General features: G+C 43.1%; 2 protein-coding genes across 3 annotated transcripts in view; both read left to right on the top strand.

Annotated features, from left to right (window-relative positions):
- The first annotated feature begins 1832 nt into the window (after positions 1–1832).
- Positions 1833–3242, top strand: LS2 (Large Subunit 2). Its single transcript, NM_137925.3, has one exon. It carries the CDS (start codon positions 1874–1876, stop codon positions 3221–3223), a length of 1350 nt encoding a protein of 449 aa, NP_611769.2. The 5' UTR covers positions 1833–1873; the 3' UTR covers positions 3224–3242.
- Positions 3243–9398: 6156 nt separating this feature from the next.
- side-V (sidestep V) overlaps positions 9399–27708 on the top strand; it is a 40962-nt gene continuing 22652 nt past the window's right edge. For both annotated transcript variants that reach the window (NM_137923.4, NM_137921.3), the window contains exons 1-2: positions 9399–9855; positions 21768–22247. In NM_137923.4, coding sequence (NP_611767.2) covers positions 22133–22247 — 115 coding nt within the window. In that variant the 5' untranslated portion in view covers positions 9399–9855; positions 21768–22132. The remainder of the gene's footprint in view (positions 9856–21767; positions 22248–27708) is intronic.

Here is a 27708-nt window from a genome sequence, read left to right as displayed (position 1 = left end):
TTTCAGAATGACAAAATCAGAAATCTTTAAGCCTTCAAAATTTTATCCAATTTAGATAAAGCTGCATAATATTATTAACTATAAAAGAAATTAAATTTAAGTAGCGGCTGTTATTATTATTAGTTATAAATAATGATATACACATATAATAGTAACACTTTTATTGAACTGATATTCCCACGCAACGCAACCAAAAATTCTCTTTTGCCCAGAACGACTTTAAAATTGGTGTGGGTTTGGTTTTGGCCTCTTGACTGATTTCCATTTGGCCAAAACTCAGACGTGGCACAATATGTTATGAATTTTTATTCAGTTGTTTGTGTGCCAAGGAAAAAATTAATTTATGGCCTTCGTCGTTATTGTTCAAATAAAAGGCCCAAATCTAAATGGGTGATCGAAAAAACGGAGAGAGAGAGGGAATGTGAAGTCGGGGCGTTCGTCATCCTCATCCGGGCTCCATGTCGCCATATCATCGATGGACATCAATGTGGGGATATGTCAGAAAATCGGCGGGCGGGGAGACGTTGCCTGAATTTAAATGGACAAATTAATTGCGTTTGTCAGGCTTGTGGACAGGTTCTGGTTCCATTGGAACCTCGGCAGCAGCAACAAACCCAAGCGGCTGGACAAAGAATTAATTGGTTTTTGGACACTGGATGAAATATATTTAATTTAGGCTTAATGCCGGACAGAGATTGCATTTTAGTATGCACCCGCGCCGCCATCTCAAATTCCTCACAAGTGTCAAATTGGCCTTGAATCATGACTGGGATTGTATCTGTATCTCTATCTCTGTATCTTTATCTGTGCGCGATCGCCGGGCCATCAAATAGCCATTAAACAGTAGACCATTATCCTAGCTGATGGGGAATGATACCTGAGAGCCTCCACAAAGGAGGTGCGGTGTAGTCGATGATCGAGGATCGGGACATAAATTATCACTTGGTTTCTGGGTTCGATAAAGTTCTTTATAGGGGGTTATGTGTGGAATGGTGACGTGTAGAAGGGAATGCACTGAGGGAAAAGTCAAGCATTTTATTCAAATTGATTTCTTACCTTGTTCAAACACTCCGTTCTGTGCATCGTTATGCAAGCAGGATATTTACGGTGAATAGAATAGTATTCCCCTAAAGTTTGAAATCCCTCTTTTGTCCGATTTGAGTTGACAGTTTTATTGTGTCGCCTTTCTGAATTAATTGAGCCGCCCCTCAGTTCCAAATGAAGTCGTTGTCGCGTTTCCGAGGAATGTGGCGAGGATGGTATCCCCGACTCATCCCCTGCGGGAAGCTGGGCTCGGAGGACCACACATCGCGATGGAGACACACGCAGCTCCGAAAACGAACCCAAAAAGCATGGCCTGAACAAATTGCTTCTTCTCTATTTATACGGCCTGCGGGCGAGCCGTTGCCAATTAATTATAATTGATTGGCGATATTAACGAAAATTATGATGATTATGATTATTCGCTGGAAATGCACCCGCAGATACGTATGTAGATACGTTTTTCTGTCGAAAGATATAACGAGGCACAATGAAAGCTGAAAACTATCCGGATGATGTATGATAAACGACTTAATTGTTTTTTTTTTTTTTTTTGATTCAAGCTCCCCGCCATTGGCATCGAATACATTAAATGATAGATGTGAATGCTGAATGAACAAATTTGCCGGATTGCAGAGAATTTTTTAATTTGCTAGACTTAGACAAGAAATTAAATTTACGTTACATTATGTCGATTAAGTGCGGTCACATTGCTCGTTATCGATGATTCCTTCAGTTGTCACACTGAACTTTTTAATCAGAGTAGCTTTTATTGTGATTTCATTTTAGTTCACCAACAAGGCCTGGTGTTCGGTGATTTTAGCTGAAAAGTATGAGACGTTTTCGGCCCATGAATCGTTCTTGGAATGCTCTGCGTTCGCGTTCACGTTCACGTTCACGTTCGCGTTCGCCTTTCCGTTCGCAATCCATTACTCGATCCCGGCCCACCCGTTCGGATACCATTTACACAGAGAGGACGCGATTGCAGCGACGTTTCAGTCGGCCTCCCTCCTCCTGGGACATTCCACCAGAGGGTTATAACCACCTGACTCCGCAACAGTACAAGGCCATGCTGGCCAGCGGCCAGATTGCCTCGAGGATTCTTTCCGATGGCGTACACGGGGGCGAGTCCGCCGCGATTTCGATGATCACTCGACAAGCTCGCCGCCTGTATGTGGGTAATATTCCATTCGGAGTTACGGATGAGGAGATGATGCAGTTCTTCAATCATCAGATCATGGCTCTGGGATTTGAAGCAAAAAGCTCGCACTACATGGATGGCAATGCTGTGCTGACCTGCCAAACGAATCTGGAGAAGAACTTTGCCTTTCTGGAATTCCGATCCATTGACGAGGCCAGCCAGGCCTTGAATTTCGATGGGATGGTCTTCCGTGGACAAACCTTGAAGATAAGACGGCCACACGACTATCAGCCAGTGCCCTCGATTTCAGTCTCTGCAATGGAGAGCTACAGGTCATTCAGGGTCCCTGCCATCAATGTAGCCCAACAACCGGCTGTTACCCTTCCTGTGACCACTATTGTCCCCGATTCCCCCAATAAGATCTACGTAGGTGGCTTGCCCACCTGCCTGAATCAGGATCAGGTCAAGGAACTGCTGCAGTCGTTTGGAGAACTGAAAGGACTGAATCTGGTGATGGATACCAACACGAACCTGAACAAGGGTTTCGCCTTCTTTGAGTACTGCGATCCCTCGGTTACCGATCACGCCATAGCTGGATTGCACGGCATGCTGCTGGGGGATCGCAGGCTGGTGGTCCAGAGATCTATTCCAGGCGGAAAGAACGCATTCCCCGGCCACTTACCAACCGTTCTTCAGGTACCGGGCATATCCACACTACAAGATCCTGGCTCACCTACCGAAACTCTCTGCCTGCTGAACATGGTGCGGCCGGAGGAGCTGCTGGACGACGAGGAGTTCGAGGACATTCGCACGGACATCAAGCAGGAGTGCGCCAAGTTCGGCGAGGTTCGCAGCATCAAGATTCCGCGTCCCATCGGTCAATTTCCGAAGCGGGGCTGTGGCAAGGTCTTCGTCCAGTTCGAATCCGTGGAGGATTCGCAGAAGGCCCTTAAGGCGTTGAGTGGTCGCAAGTTCAGCGGGCGCATAGTGATGACCTCGTATTACGATCCCGAAAAGTACCTGGCGGATGATCTACAATAAAGTCGAAATAATAAACCATATTAACTGAAATTTCAATATGCTCAACCATCTAGGAACATCTACACTTAATAGTCAGTCCATCATGACACCTGATGATGACTCGGTGAGCTGATGTGGCCAAGGCCACGAGCGATAAGGAAGTTAATATCCAGTTCTCCACTCTCGTTGTTGTGATATCAACTGCTTAACGCTTTAAGTTATCTGGGATCGAAATGTGAGGACACGCCTCCTCGCCCCCCAAATACGATGGCAGAAATTCAATTAGGCAGACCGACTTAAGCTGCAATCCTTAAAGCTGCTCGAAAGCCGACAGCTCCTGCAGCAGCTTCTCCGCTCACCTTTTATTTCCAGTTCCTCTGGAAGAGTCAGGCCAAAGCTCTTGCTTAATTAAAATTTTAAACTTTACGCTTTATCGTCGACATTTCTCGGCATATTCACACCTACCGACCGCTTATTACGAAGCCCAGGTAATGCCTTAATGCCTTTTCAATGGAGAAGCTTCTTCGGCGGCTTATCTCGCCGACGAACGGTTGCATTTTCTCAGGTATCACGTTTCGTGGGTCTTGGGGCATCATCCGTTCAGCCTGGGGTTGGGGTCTTTTCTTATCTCAAAGTTTGGTCATTTGGTCGACAGCCGATCATCAATACTCGTACGCGTAATGAAATGGTCAGCACACGGAAAGAAAGAAGTTTTACAGGTGGCAAAGTTGTAGCCCAGTCACTGCATACATGTGAAATACAAGGAGTAGCACACAATTTCTCGCAGTGCAGTGCTACGAGCGTTGAAAGCCCATCTGCAAACGGAGCGATTTATCAGTGGCAACGACGAGCACAGCTAAACGCTTTATCGGACTGGAGGAGATTGTGCCAGGAAGGATGGGAAAGAACTTGAGAACTTGAGTGGACCGTGGCCACAAATTAATCCAACGCCTTCGACTTTTGTCATTCACCGGAGGAGACGATCTGAAGGCGAGCCTTTCATTCCCAAAGGGGCACCGAAAAACCAAGAGACTTCTTTCGAAGCCGCTGCTGCTGTCCCATGAAAATCAATGCCTCGATGGGTAATTAATAAACGCCCATAAAGATGCGGATACAATAAAAATTCCAGACTTTCGTGGCGTATGGTGGTGGCGGAGAGGAAAGGGATCAACTCAAAAAGGGTTTCTTTGATTGTATACATAGTTTTTTCCTTCGTTGATTTTTATGAGCTGGCAGCTGCGCTTTGGGGATTAACTGGATTGACTTCTAATCTCGTCCAGCAACTTCTCCGCCCTCGATTGTGTCCGAGGTTAGGGTCTGGATGTTAGGTAATCGAAATTGAGCAATCAAAGCAACAGTTGAGTGAACCCAACGCTGGCGGCTTCTATGCATTTTTAATTGCATTCTCATCATTTCATTTGAATATGATGTAGTAGATAATCACTGGACTTCTGCCAGAGCAACGCCTTCCTCCAAAATCGATTGTTAAACGACTCTTTTTACCCATTTCACCTTCGTTGATTGTTCCATTCGATGGTTGGAAGGGGAATCAGAAGCTTGTTCCTTCACTTATCGCATCCATCACTTGATTTGTGTCCCAACGAGTTATCCAACTTAATTAGTTGGATCTGCAGGACGTTGTGTTCCACTAATGATAGTTTAGATGGCCGGGCGCAGTATAAATTTGCCAAAGATACTGAGATACAGATACTCTATGCAGATAGGGCGATCCATAAAAATTTGTTCTCCTAATGATCGCGATAGGCATCTATCTATCTCGCATGCGTTCAATTTGTACGGATTTAATTAAGATGATACACGGTGAAGTTCACAGACAAAAGCGAACTTAATGAAGTAAACTGCTGCAAATCAACGGCCAGAAGTTAATCTCTGAATTATTTAAAAATCATGCATCTTTTTCTGGTTCTCAAAGGGCAGAAGCCCGAATTCAATTAACCAGAACCTGTTGCTTTGTTTGGTTTACCCACAATTCAATTCACATTTCCGGGGCCCAAAAAAATGAAAAATAAGAAATGAAGAGGCGAACAAAACACGCAAATAAAATCAAATAAACAAATATTGTTCTGCAGTTCAAGCGAATCTGTAATTTCCCCTTCGTAGTCGACAACAAAGGCTAAAAACAAATTACCAGCGAGAATAATTTCACCGAAATTTCAACTTGGGGTTGTAACTGAAAGGTCGGGGTTGGGCTGGTTGGATGGTATTCCCCGCCAACCTTCCTGTCACTGCCATTTCCATACCCACACCCACTCCGAATCCGAATCCCAATCCCGCTCCAGAGTTCCACGTCGCTTCGTTAATGGCAACGCAATTAATTCGAGCAAATCGTCTGTGAACCCTTTTTATGACCTCTAGGAGTACGCGGAACAGCCCGTCTCATTCGCAGATAAAAATTCATTAAACGACATCATTGGAGAGCTTTGTTTCGCTTTGAACTGTTTGCCCGGCGATAATAAATGCGGAATAGGAGCGCAAATGTCGAAAAAAGCGTTCTTTAAATGCTTTGGAGTTTTCCATTTTCCGGCGCGGCGAAAATTGTTTCGGTTTTATTTGCGTCAACTAAAAATAGAACATAAAGAAAGAATACACCTGGCGGGTCTAAATATAAAGGGTTTGTTTTTTAGGATGAGCCAATGCTCTACTTTGAGTTTGGCTTAGTTCTACATTTATAAAACAGTCAGTGGGATAAGTAAAATTACATTATTATCCTATTGCTTTCGTTGTGCTGCTTTAAAAAGGACAAAGACTTCCACCCACTACTGACAGGCAAGGCCATTCATCGAGCTACCTCGTTTTCAGGGGCATAAATCTTACTGCCTCATCCTGCAGTGTTATATTGAACTAGTTCCCCTAACAGCATTAAACTAACCCATTAGCTGGCTATTCAACTCGGTTGAGCACATTGTTACAAGATAATTCCGCTGATCTATTACGCGGCTCAAGAGCCATTTGTCTCTCTAAACTCTTACACAATTCCAAAACCGGAGTCCCGAATGCGGGACGCGAGTTCGAAGAACCCATTTGTAGGACACCCTACGGCGTCGAGGGAAAAACAAAGGAAAGCGGTGGGCATCCGAATGGGTTTTCCCGAGTTTTCCTTTCCAGCAGCGCGAATAACCTGCGAGCTGAGCGCACTTAATGAGGGTCATAAAATCAAGCGCCGGCCCTCAGCCTCCAGACAGAGGGAAAAAGCGGCTCAGACGGCCGGATCAACCGAAACTAAAGCAACCTGCGAAGGTGTAACAGGTGAGACGGCAATGAAATCATAATGCCGATTATACCGAGCAAGCAGAACGAGGTAGCCTAGCCACGGCCCAAAAGGACATCTAAGTGACCCAGAGCTGGCGATTTGAGGCGGCACTTAACCCTTACTCTTCCGCCATTTGCTTTGAAATTGTGCCGCAAGCCTTTTAAATCGCTTGTTTGTGAATTACGGAGCGGGGCGCATTCTCCCTTCTCCCGAATGCAAATGCGTGTCAACTTTGACCCCAAGTGAAGCCGAATCACATAATCCCCAAAGAAGCGACCAGATGTTGAGCAACAATAAGGGCAGCGAAACAATGGGGAAAAACACAATTGAAGCTGCTCGAAATGCCCGACTTTTTCGACTGGCCGCCACTTCACGCGGCCCTGCATAATCCAAACTAAATGTCCGACTTAATTTTGTTGTTCAACTGTCCTGCTTTTCGTGTGCACTGAGAGAAAAGTTCACAATTCATCTCTCAGGGCTCTTAGCCAAGTTAACTAGTGTTAATGTTTAAGAGGTGCTTTCGTCACACTTTTTTCAAAAATCAGCGTGTTGATTTGTTGTATCCTTTTTCAGATACAAAGGATGTTTTCAACCCTCTTTGCTGATCGATCAAATATACGACAAAATATTATGTGTGTCGAATGCCAACGTTTATTTTTCGCCTTAATTTCCTCAGTCCTTTTTTGTGGGTACCTGTCATTTCCTCGATGACTGACAACTTGTGCAACGCGCTGATAGTGGAGTGAACTTATGAGCGTAAGTGCAGATTACATACCTGAGAATAGCTAAAGGTTCACTGACCTTCGGCAGGGCGGGTCGTCCTATTCAGGAGGACTTCGGCTGACTTGTCCATGTTTGAGTATTTCTTTTTTTTTTTGCCGTGTAATGCTGTGAATGCTGTAAATGCCGTGAACTTCGAGGTCCGCCCACTGATGAATGCCCGCTGCTCCGGGAGTCATCTTCATTCTGCTGGCGAGCATTTGTCCTGCAGTTTGTTTGTTGGATGCTGCTGCAGTGCAGTGCCCACCCCACTCCCCTCCCCCCTGACGACCTTCGCTCCCGCCGCCTCCTTTCCGCCTGTCGTCATCCACACAATTCAACTTCAACTTTTGATACTCATCTGAATTTGCATTATTTTCTTCTGCTGCTGTTTGCGTTGCTGCTGATTTTAATCTTTCAACTGCTCCACTCTGCTTTGCCAGCCTGCCCCGTTGCCCTGTTTTATTTAGTTTGGAATCTTTTTTGCCGTTTGCTTTCTCACCGGTGATTTGCCGGTGATATGTACCTGCCGCCCTTCTGCCGTCCAGGTGAACAGGTTTCCTTTCCTTTGTTTGTCGCGCTCTGCAGGCTCCAACGCACTCGCCACTCCACTCGGTACTCGCTTTTTCCCATTTTCCCCGGCGGTCTTCATTCATTCCATTCCATTCGAATAAAGAGGCGAGGACTGAAAAAAAGTATCCTAATTGGTATTAAAATTGACGTTATTTTTCCTGCGATCCAGCCATTGTGATTCGATGCCTTAATAGCTTGAATGGTGCCGCATTTGTCTTCTGGCCTCTGCTTGCGCACTTTATTCAGATTGCATTAAGGCAGCAGAAATGTCGAGAGTCTGATTTCGGCCAAATTCGGGGCACTTTGGGCCAAACGCATTTCTCAGATGACAGCGAGATTAAAATCGAAAGATAAACATGATCACCATCGTGCCCTTTAGATTCGTCTGGCTGTTGTGACCATTGCATTCGCTTTAATTTTCCCGTGTTTTTGTTTCGTTTTTATCATTTAATTTTTTTCGTTACCTGATTTTCATCTTTTGTTTGGCGCTCGGGCGTAATGCCATCGGCGTTTTTTTTTTTTGTTCAAGTTATGGAAAAAATGGAAATTCTCTGGAGGATTAAATTTAAATGCGGCCACTTACACGTAATTAAGTTCACTGCACTTTATTTAAATGTGAATTAAGCAATTTTTCGCAGCACCAATATGCAGAAATAATTAAACCGGTAATAAAATTTTATTATAGCTTAAATGGATGTGTGCAAAAATTTTCAGTATCGATTGCATAGCAATTAAATAAAATCTCTTTAAAGTCCTTTAAATTAGCTTGAGTTTGGCACATCAGAATGGTATAGGTCAGTTCCAATAAGAAAATTGAAGTTAACAGTACTCCGAAAACTGTTGAAATGCTTTAACATTCCCTGTTACACGTGGATGGCATTACTCCGAATCAGTGTTGCACGTTATGTTCTCAGTATATTTTGAAGTACTTCAAATTTTAATATTTACATATATGCTTTAATTGATTTTCATGTATTGTTTGGTTTTCCGAATTTTTTAAATTTATTTAGCTCAATTTTACAACATTTCACATTAATAACATCCAAATGGGTTCCATTGAGATTCTCTCAGAGAATCTATGTGGACTGTCTGCTTTTGTTTTTGTTTGTGGAATGCATCCGGAATGTGTGTCATTTTGTGGTCAATGTAAAAGTAACTTGTATGCAAAACAAATGTAAACGCAATTCGATCTTTTAATAAATTATGAAAATATTGAGTGCAAATTAATATTAATAAAGCTATACCTTTAAATTCAATAACCCATTAGTTCACTAAAAAAAAATCCATTTAAATATGCCAAAGTAGAGATTAAAAATCCGAAGAAAATCCTTCCCTGCAAATATAAATCAATTCCTGCTTATTTTAGTGCAAACAGGTTTTGTTTCGGTAGCAAAAACGAGGCTCAAGTTATCAAGATCAAGTAATTTTTGGCCAGCAGAATTGAATTTGGGAATCGAATTAAATGTTAACATAGCTTCCACGTGTTCCACATGCGCGACGCCTGCGCTCTGAGAGCACTGTTAACATGCGATCCACAGGCGAGCGATGCGATCCACACGCGATGCAGTCGCCGACTCGATTCATAAATTGCGTTTAGTGTTGCCGAGAGATTCAAGCGTTGTGGTACTCGAATTGAAAATCGCACGACGCGCGGCTGTTGCGTTCAAATAGTTGTGTTCGATCGAAAATGCTTTTGTGGCAAGTAGTGCTAGAAATCGAGTCGAATCGGAATCGGTAGTCAAAAAATCCAAAAGTGACCAAATCCAGTGCCACCGAAAGCCCAAAAATCCCTTAAGTGGCTCGTTCGTCGCGAGTTGTGGCAACTTCGTGAGAGAAAAACAGGGTAGCAAAACGAGTAATTGAATCCTCATTCTGGACATCCAAAGTCATATAATCGCAGTTTTCTGAAGTTGGTGTACCGTGAAATGTTGCTGCTGCAACTGCCGCAAATCCGTGTGGCACAGTGTCAGTGATTGAGAATTATAAGCTTCGAGTTCAAGGTACTGCAGCATGACGCCAAGCGGATTACACACAAGGATTAAATAACAAAGTAATTTGCATATCTGGAAAATAAATTCGAATCATGACAGCGAACTAGGCACAAGTTTATGCACGAATATCGGCCGCCCTCCACAAGGATCCTGCGCAAGCGGATGTCCGTTCATGTCCATGTTGCGAGTCAATGAAACTTTTAATTGTGCACGCGTGCCCCGCCCCCTCCAGAAGCCGCCACCCCTCCCCCCTTATTTCCACCCCCTTTGTCCCCCACACCTGTTCGCTGGGGGCTTTTCGTGCCCGTCAGCCCCGCCCCTTGGGTCTCATGTTCATGTTTCCCGCATATTTGTCATGGACATCGCCTGGATGAATGCATGACTGGGTGAATAATCTCCTGGGGGACGTGGTGGAGGGTGGTGGCATGGGAGGGGGCAGCCGGGTATCCCCCGGGAACAGGAACAAAAGTGCAACCATCAAGCCAAACACACTTTAAACTTGTGCCAGTGAAATCGTTTTGGGAAGAAGGATGAAAACAAAATTCAACTTTTCATAAAGTTGTGAAAGAAATAAAAACTATGCTATTTAAAAGTTTTGAACATATTCCGCTATGCTAGGGGAAATCCCTCCAATGAAGTCGGTGCATAATAGTTGGAGACACATTAGTGGTTAAATTTGATAATTTAATTATAAAAGTTGTTGTAAATGCCAGTGTTCTTTAAACTGCAATGGGAACAATCGAATGGACGACTGAGTTCTCATTCAATTAACTCACAACTTTAAACTCAATCCCCAGAGTTCCTGATTTTTCCACGCAGTTTGCTGCGCTAACTTTATTAACCAGCAAGTGAAATTCCAGATTGTTCCGCCCTTAAGCTCTCGGCCAAATCTCAACTTATTTTCAATTATCATGTCATCTGGTGGGAAGCCACTCGCCCCCCAGCCTTTCATCCCCTTTCCTGCTCGGCACCCACCAGCTGCACTTGAACTCCATGCTGGTAATTCGGAAAATCCCCTCGCCAAAAAAGCGAACAGCAGAGAATTTACTATCGCCACCAACGCCAATTGAAGCACTTGTCCACGCTCGCCGAACTCCAACCCACCACCCTTACCACCACCCCCAAGGGTTTTCCCCAACTCCACCCGCTTTTCCCGCCCCCTTTTTTCTTTCTCTCGTTATGTTTTTTGCGGTCAGTTGAGGCCGCGTGCCGAGTTCCCATTGTATGTGTGTTCTTCGTGTTTACATTTTTTTTTGTTGCCGGATACCCAGCATTTTTAAAGTTTGGGGCATAACTTCGTATGGTCGACTAGAACACATAGGATATGGTCCAATAAAAGGACACTATTTGGGATTCTATATCTCTTGAAGAACTGAAATACTGGCGGTGTGATTTAGGAAAATATCTCAGATTGGCCAGCAATAACTACTGGGTTATTATATAGTCGCGACTCACTAGCTACTTTTGTTTTTGGAAAGGACATGGATCCTTGGGCCATGCGTGTGTGTGTTCGAGAGTCAAAAAACAGCGCAAAACGTTGGAGAATCAGCAGAAAGTGAGTGAGGTGGAAGGAGCAAAGGACACCGCCAAGTTGACCTCGCGTCGCCTGCAGCGTTAATTTATAATTTACTCTCGGCTCACTGAAATCGCCTAGCACCCCAAACCACCCTCCTCCCCCACACTCCTTGCAGCGCTCCCTCTTTTATTATTATTACTTCTGTGCGTTTCCACGCGCTTTTCCCAGCCCGACCGCAGAAAAGGTCCTTTGCCCCATCATCATCCACCAACGTTTTTGCCACTTTTGACTTTTTTACATTTGCCGACGGGTCGGAATGTTGTTTTTTCCCCGCTATTGTTGCCTCTGCTGTGTTTTCCTGCTCCCCGTTGTTGTTGCTGGTGCGGTGTCCCTTGAATTTTTGGCAAACAAGAAGGACGATGGAGGATATCCAAACCTGCTCCCAAATTCGACGTCCTCATCCCGGTATTTTGGACTTCTCAACTACTCATTGTTGTTGTCGTCTGCCTGGGTTTTTAGTGCCTTAATTTCGCTGTTTGTCTGTGTTTTTTGGGTATACTTTTTTCCATTTGGCCACGCTCCTGTTTGAGATATTCTTGACTTTTGGCCCCGCGACTGTTGCGCGTCCTCACTTTCTCCTTCCAGCGTTTTTAGACTTTTTTTTCGCTCTTTTTGTTTGTTGTTTTAATTAATTTGTAAATTTACTCGCCCAGATTAAAGCAAAGGAGAAGCAAATTAGCCAGAGACTTCGCCAACAAAAATGCAGATGGACGGCAGATGTCATTCGTTGAAAAGAGAAGTAAATTCTTTAGTGGCGAGGGACAAACCAAAGTGGGACATTTCGGAAATAAAAAAGCAAAGTGATGGAAGGAGTTTGGAATTTTACCACTTAGGATTCTTTGTTCCCGATTTCAGAGAGCTTAAATATTTAAAAAAGGCTGGCACTATTTAATATTCTAATAATTGAGTTCATGAAACAAATGCAAATGAGGCAGAAAACCATAAATAATATCCAAAAAAATAACAACTTAAATGTTAAACAATACATGTGAAAAATGATGGCATTGTAAATAGTGTTCAGTCAGTTTTTTGCCCAAACAAATCATGATTTTTTGTGGTAAAGATTTTTTAAATACTATTTAATTGAATTATGGTTAAATTCCAGGGCAAAACTGTGAGGCAAGTTTAATGTGCACCTTATTTGAAAACATATTTGTCTCGAGCAAATCGTTCGTTCTCCAAATACATTTGCAACCCGAGTGGTAGAGCATCGAGTTCCCTAGACAAACAGTGTATTAAATTTGTATTTGTATTTGCTTTCAAGTTAGAAGCGGCGCCTATCAAATTTCCCTGTCAATCTCGGCTTTCATTGCCAGAACTGCGGGCCTCATCTTTCCTCGGCTAGGCTCGCAGTCTCGAAGTTTGCCAATAATAATAATTTAATTTCCAGCCGCCGAAGTCGAGTCACTCAAGAAAAACACTTCTGTGGAAAACTCGGTGAGCAGCAGCGCACATATTCATCCGCCGGGCATTTAATTGCTACTCCAAAGGTCCGGAGCTGCGGAGTTGCGGAGCTCCAAAGCGAGAGAACAAAGACTGAATAATTTTATATGCAGTACAAATAAGGAGAATTATTTTTGCAGCTGCTTTTGGCCGGGGCATTTGCTTAAAGTATTTAACTTGGGTTTAACCGCAATGGCAAAACTTTGTCCTGGCCGCTTTTCCGAGATATTGACACATTTGTTGGCAGCATGAAGTCGGCCAATAAAGTTGCTTGCGGTGTCTGAGCCCAGAAACGAATTTCAAATTAAATAAACAGGAAAAAAGAGGCAAACTCCCGAATGTGCAATTAAAAAATTTTACAGTCATAACTTTTTATTATGGAACATAATTCAGACTTTTTATGCGAGGGGAGCCGATGGCGAATGCAGGAGGAGGTGGCTGGCTCCACTGCGCGTGTTTAATTTCGTTCTTCGTCCTGTTTTTCCAATAAATTTTCTTCCCTTTCGCACGCAATTTCCTCGCTTCAACTTTTCCCACTTTCCCAGCCGCTGCTGCTCGCCCCAAATTTTTGCTTTTTGGATATATAATTGCATTAAAGCCAACCGAACTGGCCGCACTTTTATGTGTCTGTTCCATCATTTTTGGGTGGCAACAAATTCTCGGCTTGTTTACGTTTCATTTTTGGTAGTTTCAGTTTCTAAGTATAGATTTTTATCACGGCACGAGGGGCGGTTCGTTTCATATTTTTTATTGGACCTAAATGTCGACACGTGGATACTGTTTTTTTTGTTTTTTTTTTTAGATGCATTTTAATTGGCGTTTTGCTGGGCCTTTTATGGTGCACATGGTTAGGCGAATGATTATCGTGCGGATAAAAAAACGACACCAAAGGGGTTCATATTTGGCTCACAGATCTTAAATTACCATCTTGTACTAACTAGTGTGTACATAATTTAAAACTGGCCAGCACTGATTTTATAGAGCTCTCTTTAAACTAGCTCCATGGGTGTTAGAGTTTCGTAATACCCCAGTTTTTCACATGTGGGGCACATTAACCCACGCCCATTAAGCTGTCCGACAGCCAATAATTGTCGCTTCAACTAAATAATGCATAAATAATGCAGCAGGGATAACAAACTCAAACGGGAACAGGATCGGGGGAGCAGCTACATATACATAAATGGGGGATATATTAACCCGTTCGGGGCCAAAGGGGTGGCTTTTCGACATGTTAGTGGATTTGTCGGCCAACAAAGTGAGAAAACCGCAACGGAGCGGCATAAAAAATGCATAAAACGAGGACAGAATAAAGTCATAAAGTAAAAATTGCAGACAGGCGGGGAAAAAGGAGCGTCCTCTGAGTCCCAGGAAAGTGAAGGGGGAAAAGCGGAAAAGGGGGGGAAAAGTGAGTCTCTGAGTTGCTGTTGTTGTTCGGCATGGGTCTTGTTTGAGGTTTCAATAGGTCATAATTCACGCCTAGTCGCCGCTTTTCCCTTTTCTCCCCTCGCATTTCCCTGCCGGTTGGGCGCCTTGAAAAAGGCTTACGAGGAAACTAAGTGGGTGGGGTGAGACGAGTGGATGTGGGTGTTCAGCTGGCGCCACATACACTCTCGTAAAAAAGAGCAAAAAACACATGTGTGCACAACCAATATGCGCTGGCAGAACAGGTCGGGTTACTGTCTATACATGATGCCTAAACAAGACTGCACTGTGGTCTCAAGAATGGCAAAATTAGCTGTTTTTTTTTTTTAAGATAAGAATACTTTAATACTTTCTATTATTATGTACTGAGAACAATATTACACTATTTTTGGATATGGTTATGAAAATTAATGTGATGCCCTATCTTTTTTTTTTTCAATCCATTCCACTCTAGTGCATTGTGCAAATTGGTTTTGGTCGCTGGTGTCGTGTTTGTTTTTACATTAGTTGTGGTCTGTCTCCGGCTGGCCACTTTGTGGAAAATGGAAAATGGGGGAGGAAATGGCAGGGGGGCTGGCGGATAGAGATGTGGAAAAGCCGTGGTAGAGGGGGTGGCCTGATGCCTGGTTTTGTCTTCTTTATGACTGCTAACGATGAAAAATGTTTGCGTGGTGCGTGTCGCAGCGCCTGCTGAGTTTTCCTCACGATCCCTTTCTTCCAAGTTTTCCGCAACAACACCCTAACCCCCCCCCCCCCCGCGCTTTTCCACCACATCCTTCTCACCTCTTTGCATGCGTGTTCCTTTGTGCATATGTCGTAGTGGCACTTAGGACGACAAAAAATACGGAAAATAAACCTGACACAATGTAAGCAAGCTTGCTTACTACAAAGCCGAAAATAATATACCCTTCTAAACTAGTTGGTTTTCTGCAGAAATCATTTAGAGTTCAGTTATCATAGTCAGCTTAAAGATACCAAATTAAAGATATATTTATGGGCCCATTAGTCGCAAGCCTTTGAATATACTGAAGGGGCTGCAAAAGTTATTAACCTTTTCACGGTTTTATTTAAAACGAAAATACCCTGTGCAACGCAGCTCACGCTTTATCCTCTTCGCCGTGGCCATAGTTAATCCCCTAAAGGGCCGGAGTGGGTGTGGTCTTGGGGGTTGTCGCCCGCAGGTAATCGCAGCGAGGGGCAAGTGGCAAATGGCAAATGGACGGGGCCCCAGTCAATGGCACTTTCAGTTATGGCCATTAAGTGCCCGCCGTGTTCGGAGTCCCCACTTCCAAGTGGTCTGCGTCTGCCTCCTTTTGAGTCGCCACTCTCTTCTCTACACAGATAGAAAGGGAATGATTCATATTCATTATTCCCCCAGTTCACATGTTTCAACGGATTAGTAAATATATTTTTTTTCGGTGTATTTGGCAGGGCTTACGCAATGCGAGTCTCACCCCTTGAGACTTTAGCAGCCAGCCCCCCTACATAATTAAGATCGCGTGCTGAACTAAGTCCGCTTAACTAACTTTGCATTAGTGGGAGAAATTAAAATTCACCGGACTGTCGCAGATAGCCGTTCATATATCAAAAAGTATTTTATTTGCTAATGCTAATCCTTTGGCGTAGACCGAGTGATAGACTTTTGAAAAAGTAGGGCTCTCCTTCTTTGGGGGGCTGAGTAAAAGCATTTGGGCACAGTGAGCTAGGTGATAAATGGCTTGATAAATGCTGACTGGTTAAGTGAATTTTCGGATTTAATGGAAGGCAAGCTCACAACTCGTTTATTAATTATTAAAAACTATACATTATTGAAGCCATATATGGAGAGCCTCACAATAAAGTGTAATCAAATCTCAGCCAATTATGCAATTCCATCTCAGCTACTTCGTGTGGTAATTAAAAAATAATAAAAGCAATGATATAAAAAATAAAATGCAAAGATAAGGAGCAAAGAAATCCAATTAATTTCACACAGAAGCCAATTAAGTTGACAGGCCAAAAGGAGCGGGGAGAGGCGGGAAAGGTGAATAAATCTGTTGCTCTTCTCACCTGAGCAAATATGCGAAATCACACACAATCACACACCTAGACCGCCAATTAACACACTCGCAGGAAAAGCGGAAGGCAGAGGAAAAACGGGCGAAAGAGATGGCATGCGCGCGTAGGCAGGAAAACCGCACAATGCAAACGCAGCGAGACTTCCGGTTCTGCTTCAAAAAGTCAAGCCAGTGCAAAGGATGCTCCTTTCCGCTCAACTTTTCTATGGATAAACTAACTGAAAAAGGGAATAAAATATCTCTGAAATCAGAAGACCATTTAAACACGCTTCAATCCTTTGGCTGGATAACAAGTAGCTCACAGGATGGGAAATGTGAAAAATGGGAGGAAAATTGTTAGGAAGAATAGAGGGGGCCATACATGAGCTGCCTTCGCGGTTCCCTTTTCTTTTCGCTTTGGTGGCACATTTGAAAATAATTTTCCAAGCATTTGTTATCCATGTGAAATGTGCCAAGGATACGCGGCGACCTCCTCGGAGTCTGTGTGCTACTTTGTGCATGTATGCGTGTATGTCGGGCTCTACGGCAAAATCCCAGGAGTTTATAGGCTGCTGTACTGATTCCACCCTGTAAATATGTTCTGCAGTGAGAGTTTATCAGACTATTTATACTACTCTTTACAAGTTTGTTAGTTCTGTTTGTTAGTCAGGATGGGCGAATAACTTATTTACTTGCTTTTACAATTTTTTATCAATACATCATACAAAATGTGCTCCAATATTAGTATAGATTTCAATATTAAAGGGTAAATATTAGACTATTCTATCTGTTTCACTCCGTCCTTTCAGTTTGTTATAAATATGCATTTTTAGTACATGGAAAAAAGTGAATTGTAAACAGGCTTAAAGTGGAGTAACATGGATGGAGGATTTGCTTCCATTAAATAAACAATTTTTTTTTGTCATGGATATAGATAACATCAGCCACACAGGCACATATATACACATATTTATATATATAGCATATTTTATGACTCAGTGTGTGTGGAAAATTGTTGACATTGAAATTTTACGAGCTTTGCAATGCTATTGTCCCTGCTCAGGGGAAACGGTATGTTTTTATAAATCCATTCTTATCTACGATTTCACAATGCTTGGCTTTTTGCTTTTAATTAAAAATATATGTTAGCAACGGAAAATAAAATAACTTGTATAGGCAGAAATTCAAACCTTTTTGGTTGAAATTTGATTACCAGATTTCTGTTTTGATTTGGATTTTCGCTAAGTACTCTGTTCAATGTTTAAACATGAATCTGTTGACTTATAACTTGTTTTTAATTTATCTATGGCAGTACTCAAATAAAAAAAATTCCGAATTTTGCAAATAAATATTGTGTTTTGCCTTTTGACAGGCAATGGCCATGTAAGTGCAATTAGTTGTGAAAACAAATGAATGCTCAGATTACAAGTGGTATTCATATTGTTTTTACTGACTGGCACTGTCTGAAATATTTAATTAAGAGCTTAAGAAGGATGTGCAATTATTGCACGGCAATCCGTCGCTGGAAAAAGTCACTGCAATAAAATATTAAGCTCTATTATTTAAGCTACCAGCCGAGGAAGAACTCCTCACCACTTCCCATGCGACTTCTCAAGGGGCGAAAGCAAAGTTTGCAGGAGTGAAAACTCTTTGTCGAGTGCAAGGAAAACAAGAAAGAAAAAGCTTCCAGAGACGTGAAACTCGAGCCGAGAAACGACATTCTCTCCTTGGCCGAGCGAATGGAGATTGCAACGCGAAGCCGGCTAAAATAGAAGTAACATTCTATTATTAACAACGCCACTCGTTCCTGCCACTTCATAAACAGCAGCAGACTGCCAAGAGCCGAGAATGAGAAGAGCAATATGAAACAATGGCAGCAACAATGGATGGGTGCCAAGGAGATTGAGAGACGGGCTGAAGAAGTGGGGACCAAGGGACAACGGGACGACGGAGTGGACTCCTCACAGACAGGACAACAACGTGACGACGTCGTCATCGCCAACAAAGTGTTGACATCTTTTTGCCCATTCATTGTGTGTCCCAGTCCATCCATCCATCTGCCCCATCGGGCAACAATCCTTGACTAACGCTATTCGTCCTTTTTAATTAATTTCACTTGCTGGAGTCCCTCTGTCCTACGGCTTCCATGCATCCTTTACGGATGCACAGAGAGAGTAGAAAGGCTCTTTTCAGCTTGAAGCCCAGTATTCAATCCAACTAACAGAACAAAGCAAGTAATTCTCTAAATATAAAATATGTATTGAGCATATATCGTGGGTTTTATGGGTTTGCAATTGGGCATAAGTATCCTGTGTGTATAAAGTATCCTATATCCTCAAGTTGTCAATGTGACACGGTCCAGTCTCACGCTCAACTCAACGGGAGGTCCTTAGTGGGCTGGCATCCACTTTTTTTTTTTTTTTGCCAGCAGAGGAGTTTTCTTCATAAATTTATAAGCGTCACGTTGCTGACACTCACATATCTCACACACACACACACTTCTTTCTTTCCCTTCTCATCTGTGCCCCAGATAGACAGACAGACAGACAAAAAGAGCGGTGAAGGCCTTTTGAAACCCCACAGGATGCGGATTCAAGGAGGAATCAGCAGGGAGGATGGCACCCAATAAAGCTCAGTGGTAGGGAATGGAAAAGCGAGAGCAAATCACTTATGCAAATTGGCTAAGAATTCTCGCAATGTTCACTCGCTTGTGTGGAATAAATGTTAACGAAAATCCCAGTGAAAATGTTAAACAGGGCAAGAGCGAGCGGCCTAAACTACAAAGATGTTACGAAGGATCTTTTAAAGATTCAAAATGTAACTAAAAGCTGGTTGAAAAAAATATTTCTATACTTTCCTGCTTGTATAAAAAAGTCAGCTTGAAGAATTCACAACTGCTTGAGAAGGATATAAGTACGATAATAGCCCCGGAATTACTCTGCTAATCTCTGGCACACTCAACACCCTTCTCAGAAGATATGCAATCGTATCTCTTATCTGGGAGTAGAGTTACCTGGGCCACTCCGCACCTGGTGGCCATCCCGGCACACCTGGCCATTATTTTATTGGGGCTGCAGAACGGGCAAATTAAATAACCATGTGCTCCTGCTTCGTCTCTGAGTTATGGTCCAAGTCGCCTCCGTGTGGAAATGTCGAAAATTAGATTTTCCGGACAACAGGTTTCCATTATTGGTGCTCCTTCGCCTCGCAATTCGCTTTGCATAATACATAAATATTTTCTATTTGCCGTCATATTCCGTTCGCTGGCTTAAAATGGGGTACACACTCGTCTTGGGTCTCTCGAGTGGCAGCAATAGGCGCAGCATAAATAAGCAGGCTTTTCCGAGCAGGCCAGGCAGGTGGGCAGGTGGGCAGGTGGGTGGTGGCCCACCGGAGCTTGCCACTCGTCACTCACCCATTTCGCCATTCGCCATTTGCCATTCATGCGTCGTCCTGGCCTCAGACATCATTCATACAAATGTCTGAGCCAGGTCCTGCGCCTTCTGCTCCTTCTGCTGGTTCAGCTACTTCTTGGCCCTCGGATGCTCCCCCACTGCTTTCTTTATTATTTATGTTACTCATTCGACTCGTATCCTGCTTGTTGATTGCTTTGCCTACACGTGTAGTTTCCTTGCCCGATTCCTTTTGGCTCCTCCTCTGCCGTTTTGGTGGTGAAGAAGGGGTGGCAGTGGCTCCTTTGTTCGACTCGCCCCGTCGCGCTAATATTATGAATGGCAACTCATGCATTGTAGCCAGTTTTCCTCGTTTTCAGCTTCAGTTTCTGCTTTTCTGTTTCCATTGCTGCAGCTCCACGGGAAAGTGTGGTCGCCCTCTCACCTGCAAAGCTCACTGAATACCAAAATGACAGGAGCGAATTCAATATACAAAAAGTATAGAAATTAAAAATGTGAAATCCATTTCACATACTAATTCAGGTCTAAACTGATTTGCTGTTTACTGATACTCTTTACATACCTTATCCTCTTCGTCAGCAATCCGCTCCTGATTTTCGTTTTCCGTAAAAGTGTCAATTTGAGCCCCCGTGTGTGTGTGTGTGTGTGTGTTCGTCCTTGCGTGCGGGCATGTGTGAGTGTTTATATTAGAGGAATGGTAAGCCCTTTTGGCCAAACAAAATGCTGCTAAATTGCTTCAAGAAAGCGAAGAATAGACGCAAATAAAGTGGAGCACATAAGTAACACACACACACACGAAAGGGAAAGTCCCCGGAAAAGCCGAGGGGAAAGTGCCTGGGAAAATGGGGGCGGAGGAGCCAGATACTTAAATCTTAGTATTTGGCCAGCATTAAGTTATGTTTTTCACCTGGAACTCGGAACTCAACCGACGAACTGCGTTATTTTCCCCTGCGTAATCACCCTGCAAACAATTCACTTTTCCTGTGCATTTCCATCTGGCTGGAGCGCGGGGGTAATAAAAAATTGAGGTCAATTTGTTTTGGCATGTTGAAAGGTTGACAAAAATGTACTTTCATATTCCATATTGCAACGCTTTGTTTGCAGGGCAAACCAGCCGAAATGTTGCCCTGCTGCCACCGACATTGTTGGTTAATACAACAATATTTATTTATTTATTATTTACAGTACCCTCGGCACAACTGCCAAGGTTGTGGGTCAGCCGGTCTGCAGCTCGTCCGTTCGCCGAGGCTCCCCTGTAATCCATCACAGATACTGCTCCGAGGCCTTCTGCTGACCCCACTGTATGCTTGTCCGTCTGGGCGACACTTTAAATATTTAAGTCATTCCCGTGCCCGAAAGGGAGCAACATCATTAAACTTATTGGGTTTCGGCGCTGGGCAATTGCATTCCAAATGAGTGGGCGGCTTGACTTCTCGGGGGATACCTTTTGTGCCCCGCCTTCGGTGGGCGTGTCCGTGAAGTTTGTCCCGACGAATTTCAATGAGGAGGCGTCGTCGACGTACTGATCCAATTGGTTAGAGGTGAAAATTGGCCAGATCACAGCTGGAAAGTTTACTTGCAAGTTGTTGGGTAACACAATGTCCAACTATTTAACGAGTTTCAAGAACTTCAAGTGGAGCTGGGGAGGCTACGTTGGAAAGTATTCTTCGTCAAGAGAATTAAACCGAAATAGTGGGAGGTCCAATATATGACCCTTTTTTTTGTTGTATCTAATTTTTTGTAGCATAAAACTGATTTAAAAATCACAATAGTTACCAAATTCCGCTGTATTTTTAATTAAGCTCCATCGAACACATAGCAGCATGCTGATTTTTCTTGAAAACCTCCCAAATCTGGACCATGCTATGAACTTTTTACCAACATGGAAAATTTCCCGCAAAAGAGGAAAATCTGAGAGGCGGGGAAACAAGTCTACATGCATTTCTCCGATTCAATTTGCAATTCAATATTTTGTTGCTCTTTTCTGTTGTTCCTGTTGTTCCAAATTGTGCATAAATGAAAACTAATTCGTGCAAATGTTTTTTTCCATTGTTTAAAATTTTGGCATTTTCTATTTTCAGTGGCGAATGTCAGTCACAGCCAGCGATTGATGATGGAAAAATCGAACTGAACAGCAAATCGAGCAGTGCGGAGAAAACCCAACTAAAAAGATGAGATTGAAAATGCAAGCAGCTGCAGGAAAAAGCGAGAAAAACACGAAATCCCTGCCAGACCAAATGGGAAACTTATGAAAAGCACTACAACCGAACAAGAGCCAGGAAAAGCGAGAAACAACGTAGGAAAGCGGAAAATTAAAGCAACAATTACAGGGGAATCGGGGCCAAGAACCCTAGAGAGCACACAAAAATAATAAACGGTCTTCAGGAAAAGTCGCGACTGCAAAACAACGCCAAAGCAAAGGATTCCCATAGAAATACCCGCGAAAATGGATACATTTTCCGCTGCGGTTTTCCCCCGGCAGCCGGTGGCTTTCGTCCTGGTCCTGGCCACAGCTCTTTCCCTGGTCCAAGGTGAACAGCACCCCGCCACTGCAGACGAAGGTAGGTACCGAAACCCAAACCCAAACCCAACTTCAAACTCAAACCCGAACCCGGACCGGTACACATAATTTGGGGATATACGAAACTCACGGAAGTGGCACGGCGGCGTAAATAAATAAAAGGCATCGCAGAAACAACAAACAAACACATTCCGAATTGCGTGAAAACCTCAATTGAAATATAAACAGCGTAACCGCAGAAAACCAGTTGAAAATGTTTTGTATTTAATGCAGGGTTGCCACAACAACAAAGCGCCGAAAACAACCACTATAAAATAAAAGCAATTCAGACATTAACACTTTCCAGTGGCCAGTGCCATAAACTCCAATTAAAGAAAGCAAAGCTTCGATCAAAAAAAGAAGAAATAAACCCTGTGCAAAACTACATATTCTAGACTCTCGACAGGACATTGTTTTTAATTTTTAATGGAATTTTTCGGATTGCAGTGTACAACATGAGCCGCTCCCCATAAAAAATTCAACATTTCAAATTGTTTCTCCCCTCCCCCACCAGCACTTCTCCATTTCTCCGTAATGACATTTCACGGACATTCAAATGAAATTAGAGAACATGTCAATGAGTTTGTTTATATAAATGGGGCATGGCCCGAACCCAAACCCAAACCCAAGTCTCGGACCACGATTGCGTTTAGTTTTCCCATTTCCCATTACGCAAACGGAGGCGTAACCCAACAGGCCAAACATCTGGCGAAACAGTCGGCATTGAGGAGGGTTAATTGCACGGGGAAATGGGAAACAGGAAAATTTAGTTTTTGACTTTCCGGATCTCGGGGATCACTGCTCGAGGAATAATGTCGTGCCTCGCTGGCAAAGCGCAGCGGGAGCAACTCGGTTGTGACTGCAGCTGCGATTGTAAATTTCAGTAATTACCAAAGTGTGACTATTCAGAACTTGCAACTTGAAGGGGCAGGCCAAACGTGGAACTAAAAAGGGAGGAATCGAATTGAGGTAGTGATCGCAAGCAGCTAAAATGTAAAAATGTATAACAAATATATTAGCATTGAAGACTGAGATCTCTATCTTCGCATCGAACACATGATTAAATATGAAAACTATGCAACTTGTAGGATTGTTTTTGACAGTTCTTCCGCTTGATATGTGACATGTGGAAGGTCATAGTTGAACTTTTCCTCGCCCTTGTCACCCCTCAGCGCTTCATCACCCTCTGTTTTTTTTTTTGGAACCCCTCGTGATCGAGATCATCATTTTGTCTTTGTCAGCAGTGTCAAAGCCAAATGTGATTTAAACTCGATTATTCTCAATTATTTCGTTACATGCATTTCATTTCCAGTGACTGCAAAGAAGAAAAAACCCACCCCTCGGTGCTGTGGCAGCCAGAAAATTGTGCCTGGCTCGAATTATTTCATGTTTTTATTGGTACACTTGAGTGGATTTTGTGTGGGGACTCCTGCTTTCTCCGCCTTCGACGCGCTGCATTTGTTTGATTGAAATTGATTTTGTCTCGCCTGCGGGGATTTGTCGAAACGGAATGCCAGACTCCGGACTCCGGACTGCAGGCTCCAGAACCAGAACCACAGCCAAACCAGACCTTATAAAGCATTATTTTCAAGTACTTGCGCACTTGACTCACCCTGACTCTTCCAATAAAGATTAAATTCATGCCGAATGGCCTCTCATTCAGATACAGCTGGAGCTGGGGAAGGAGTAGGTCCTAAGTGCTTTCAGATGCTGCCTCGTTATGGTAATCTGGTTGGGTAATCCCCCCTCGCCCACGCAGTCTGACTTATTTATAACACCATTCGAAGTGATTACGATCTTAATTGTAAGTGATGCACTTGCTCACATGGAAGTACTCCAGTCAGAGGGCATAGTTTTTCACCCCCTGGTTTTCCAGAGGGTCGCCACTATGCCACACACCACACACACACTCGAAAGGAACAGAGCCAAAAGGTTCATGCCATGCCCCTAACGAGGCTATATCTAATCAAATATTCAACCTTTTTTTAGTCGGCTAAACTGATTTCATGGCTGCGATAAGCAAATATCTGCCATTCCCAACAAATTACTTGTTAACAAGTGCATTTTAATGTTCGGCTTTTTGGCCAAATTGTGGCACATGTGTGTGTGTGCTTTGTGATTTTATTTCCCCCGTCTGTTTTTGCGGATGGAGTGGCCACAACTGAAATTCATGTGGGCCATAAAAAAAACCGACTAAACACAAGCCTACAAATGGCAATGGCCAAAGCCCCCACTTAACGCTTGTGTTGTGAGTGTGTGTTTTGGCCAATTGGAACAGAAAATTGTGAAATGCTTTTTGTGCTCTGTGATTGCGGCCCTTTTTTTCCGGTTCTGCTGCCCGATTTCAATGTAATTTGAACATGCAAACGGTATGCTTAACTGCAATACTGATTCTGCCAAAAAAAAGGGCGCTAAAAATGGAAATGGAACATTGTTGCAACTCATTCCATTTATTTGGGCATTTTTAAAAGAATTTTATTCTAATTTTTAAACCCTTTAATGCTTACCATTTACAAACGATTTACTCACCATTCCAAATTAGTCACACAGATAGTGGCACACAAAAAGCTAATGTTTTTTATGTGTTGTCCATCAAAAAGGGCGCTCAATCATAGTTCAGCAAGTTAACTGGCATTTTTCATTTTCATTTTTCATGACACTTTGATTACCCCCCGTATAATTGAAAATTGAATTCAATTTCTAAAGCATTTCATGGATTACCACGTTAAATTTTGATCTAATTAAATATATTGGCTTCGATTTCCATTCAAAGAACTCCTGCTATTTACGAGAGTAATTCAATAAAAAAAAAGGTCGGAAAACGCTTTGAATAAAATAATCCAAGGGAGGCTAAAAAATCAAAACGCGAAGAGGTCGCAGCTGTTTTGACGCACAAATAATCCATTAATTCAATAAATGTGTAGCGCGGGTTTTTATCTTTTTACACTTTTTCTTGGCACCATTCGCGCCGCTCTCTTTGGAAGTCAAATATTTGTACAATAATTTGTGGAAAAATGCTGGCGACGGTCGGGGAAAACAGCAGCATCTGGTGACGAAATCAAAACCGATCCCTGACCGGGCCTAAGCACTCCTGCAAATACGGAAAGGACCTCCGTCGCTCTCGCTGCTCATTTTAATCTTTGATTTTCGGCGATATTGGCGGAGGACATCCCAGGACATGCCAGGACCCTAGACCCACAACAGAAGCTCAGCACACAGACATGGCCGGGAAATGAAAACATGGAAAATACTTGAAAAATTACTCACCCGCAGCGGCGGACCAGCAGTCGCAATGAATGAATGAAAAATTTGTGGAAAATCCCGGGGAAAACATGTTGAGCAAACACTCACACATATGCATGCATGTGGAAAGCCAGCGGGTGCGGGCGAGGATTTGGGCATGGCTACGGTTACGGGCACATCGGATGGCCAGCGGGTGGCTCAAAAATCAATGGGCTCAAAATATTAAAGCGCTCGATTTTCATGTTTTCCAGTTTGCCAAAGAGTCCTACCCCTTTGCCACACACCCTCTCGATTGCCGTGTGTGCTCCGATTTCGATTCCGATTCTGATTCTGATTCCGCTTGAGATTGCCGTTTGTGCATTGGCGGCTGCCTTTTCGATTTGTAAATTGGCACTCAATGAATCAATGGATTTCGCCTCATTTTTGGTTCAGATCGCAGTGGTCAGCGAGGGTGGGCCAAGCAGTTGGTAGAAGTGAAAACAAAGTAATGTTCTATAATAGTTGAATACAAGAATATAGCTCTATAGAGTAGAGCACTTGAGATACTGAATTGAATTTTATAAATTATATTTGCTATATATTTCCATACCCTATAGAAACTTCTTGTTCCACCTCCCATGCACCTCCATGTGTGCTCCACATACAAATCAGTCAAAGTGTTTTCGGCCTTTTCACCGACTTTATTTCGAACACTGAACACCCTCAATGCTCTCATATTTGTGTGGGGATTTCGAGAGATTTTGTGGAATGTACTTGACCTGGCCGGATATTTTAGCAGGGGCAGGGACAATAAACTGGTAAAAGTGCAGTCTGGTTTCAAATGTGTGCGTTTGGGCGGGATGTCCTGCCTTTGAGCCTGTGGCCGTGACTGTGGATTCGCCGCGAGTGTCCTTTTTCCCGTTTTTGCGAGCGAACGTGTGGCATGCCCCATTTATGCGCTGATATACGGAATTATGCTGAAATCACGTTCCCACACAAAAATGTAATGGAAACAGCAGTAGCAGGAGGAGGAGGAGGAGAAGGAGCCGAAGGAAGGGGAAAACGGGAGCGGGTTAGGATAAGAGGTTTCCTCTGTTGCATGTGGAAAATCTCAGCCACCAAGAAAAGTGCTTCCTGCATAAGCGATTTTCCGCTTTGATGTTGTTTTTTGTTTTGTTGTTTTGCTGTTTTTGTTTTGCTGTGTATTACTGCTGCCTTGTTCTTTTTCGGGAAATGCTTTCAACTATTTTTATAGCAGCAGGAGCGGCTCAAAAATAGAGAGCAAGGAGCAGAAAACCCAGTATTTACTTAGTTCCCTTCGCTTGGAAATCGATAGTAATCCACTTGATCGATACCGTCGTCTTGCGGAGTAAATTGGTAATTTGACAAAATTATATGACATGGGAAAACCCATTTGGAGTTAGGGATACTAATTTGGTTCGACTTGTGTGGTCTCACAAGTCATTGAAATCAATTTTTTATGTTATTAGGGGGAAAGTTCGAGGAAAAGTGAGAAAGAAGGCACTTGGCTCAAAATAACCTGCAATCAGTTCATGGTGCTTATTACCCACTAAATAATTCATTGAACTTCGAGCATATACATTTAATCTATAGCTGTCGTTTAAATTCCTTATCTAAAAAGTTTAGTTTCAAGGTTTAGATTTGGAGATAACCTCGGTTAATTGTTACTACTAAAGGGCTTAAGACTGAGACGTTTATAAAAATCAGATTTTAAATCAATTCGATGATGCTTTTAACCCCTTTTTTCTGGCTTATGGCCAAGTTAACGATCACACCTCGATGGGCCACTAACTGTCACCTCATTTCCATCACAATGTGGGCTGAAAACGACTTGGAATTAATGGGCCAGTGTGTGTGATTGGGCTAGAATTCCAACCGACAGATGATGCCAATCAATGGGGCACTTTTATTGCCCCTGCCGTATAAACCTCGATTTCATGAGAGTCACTTACTTAGCTGATGGCTGTGGCGCACACTGAAACAAACTCTTCTCTTCTTCTCTCATCCCAAACAATAAAATGCTAATTAAAATAATGATCTAGAGTTGCATGTCATATTACACGTTAAATACTTGTTAGCTGGACAAACCAATTCCTGGCATTCCTCAATGCCAAGTAAATGCAAACATTTTTCCTTGTGCACCTTCCTCCTTAGCCATGATAAATGGTGGGCGTGTGGAAAACAGGAGGGAAATCACCTCTCCGAAGGGATGATGACAT

This window comes from Drosophila melanogaster, chromosome 2R (genome assembly GCF_000001215.4).
Source record: "Drosophila melanogaster chromosome 2R".
In the NCBI taxonomy this organism is placed as follows: domain Eukaryota; kingdom Metazoa; phylum Arthropoda; class Insecta; order Diptera; family Drosophilidae; genus Drosophila; species Drosophila melanogaster.
The sequence above is the reverse complement of the archived record's forward strand: the minus strand, read 5'-3'. Positions and strand labels throughout refer to the sequence as shown.

What these genes read in the sequence shown, in the direction of transcription:
- LS2 (NM_137925.3), top strand. Translation starts at nt 1,874, where the DNA reads ATGAGACGTTTTCGGCCCATGAATCGTTCTTGGAATGCTCTGCGTTCG.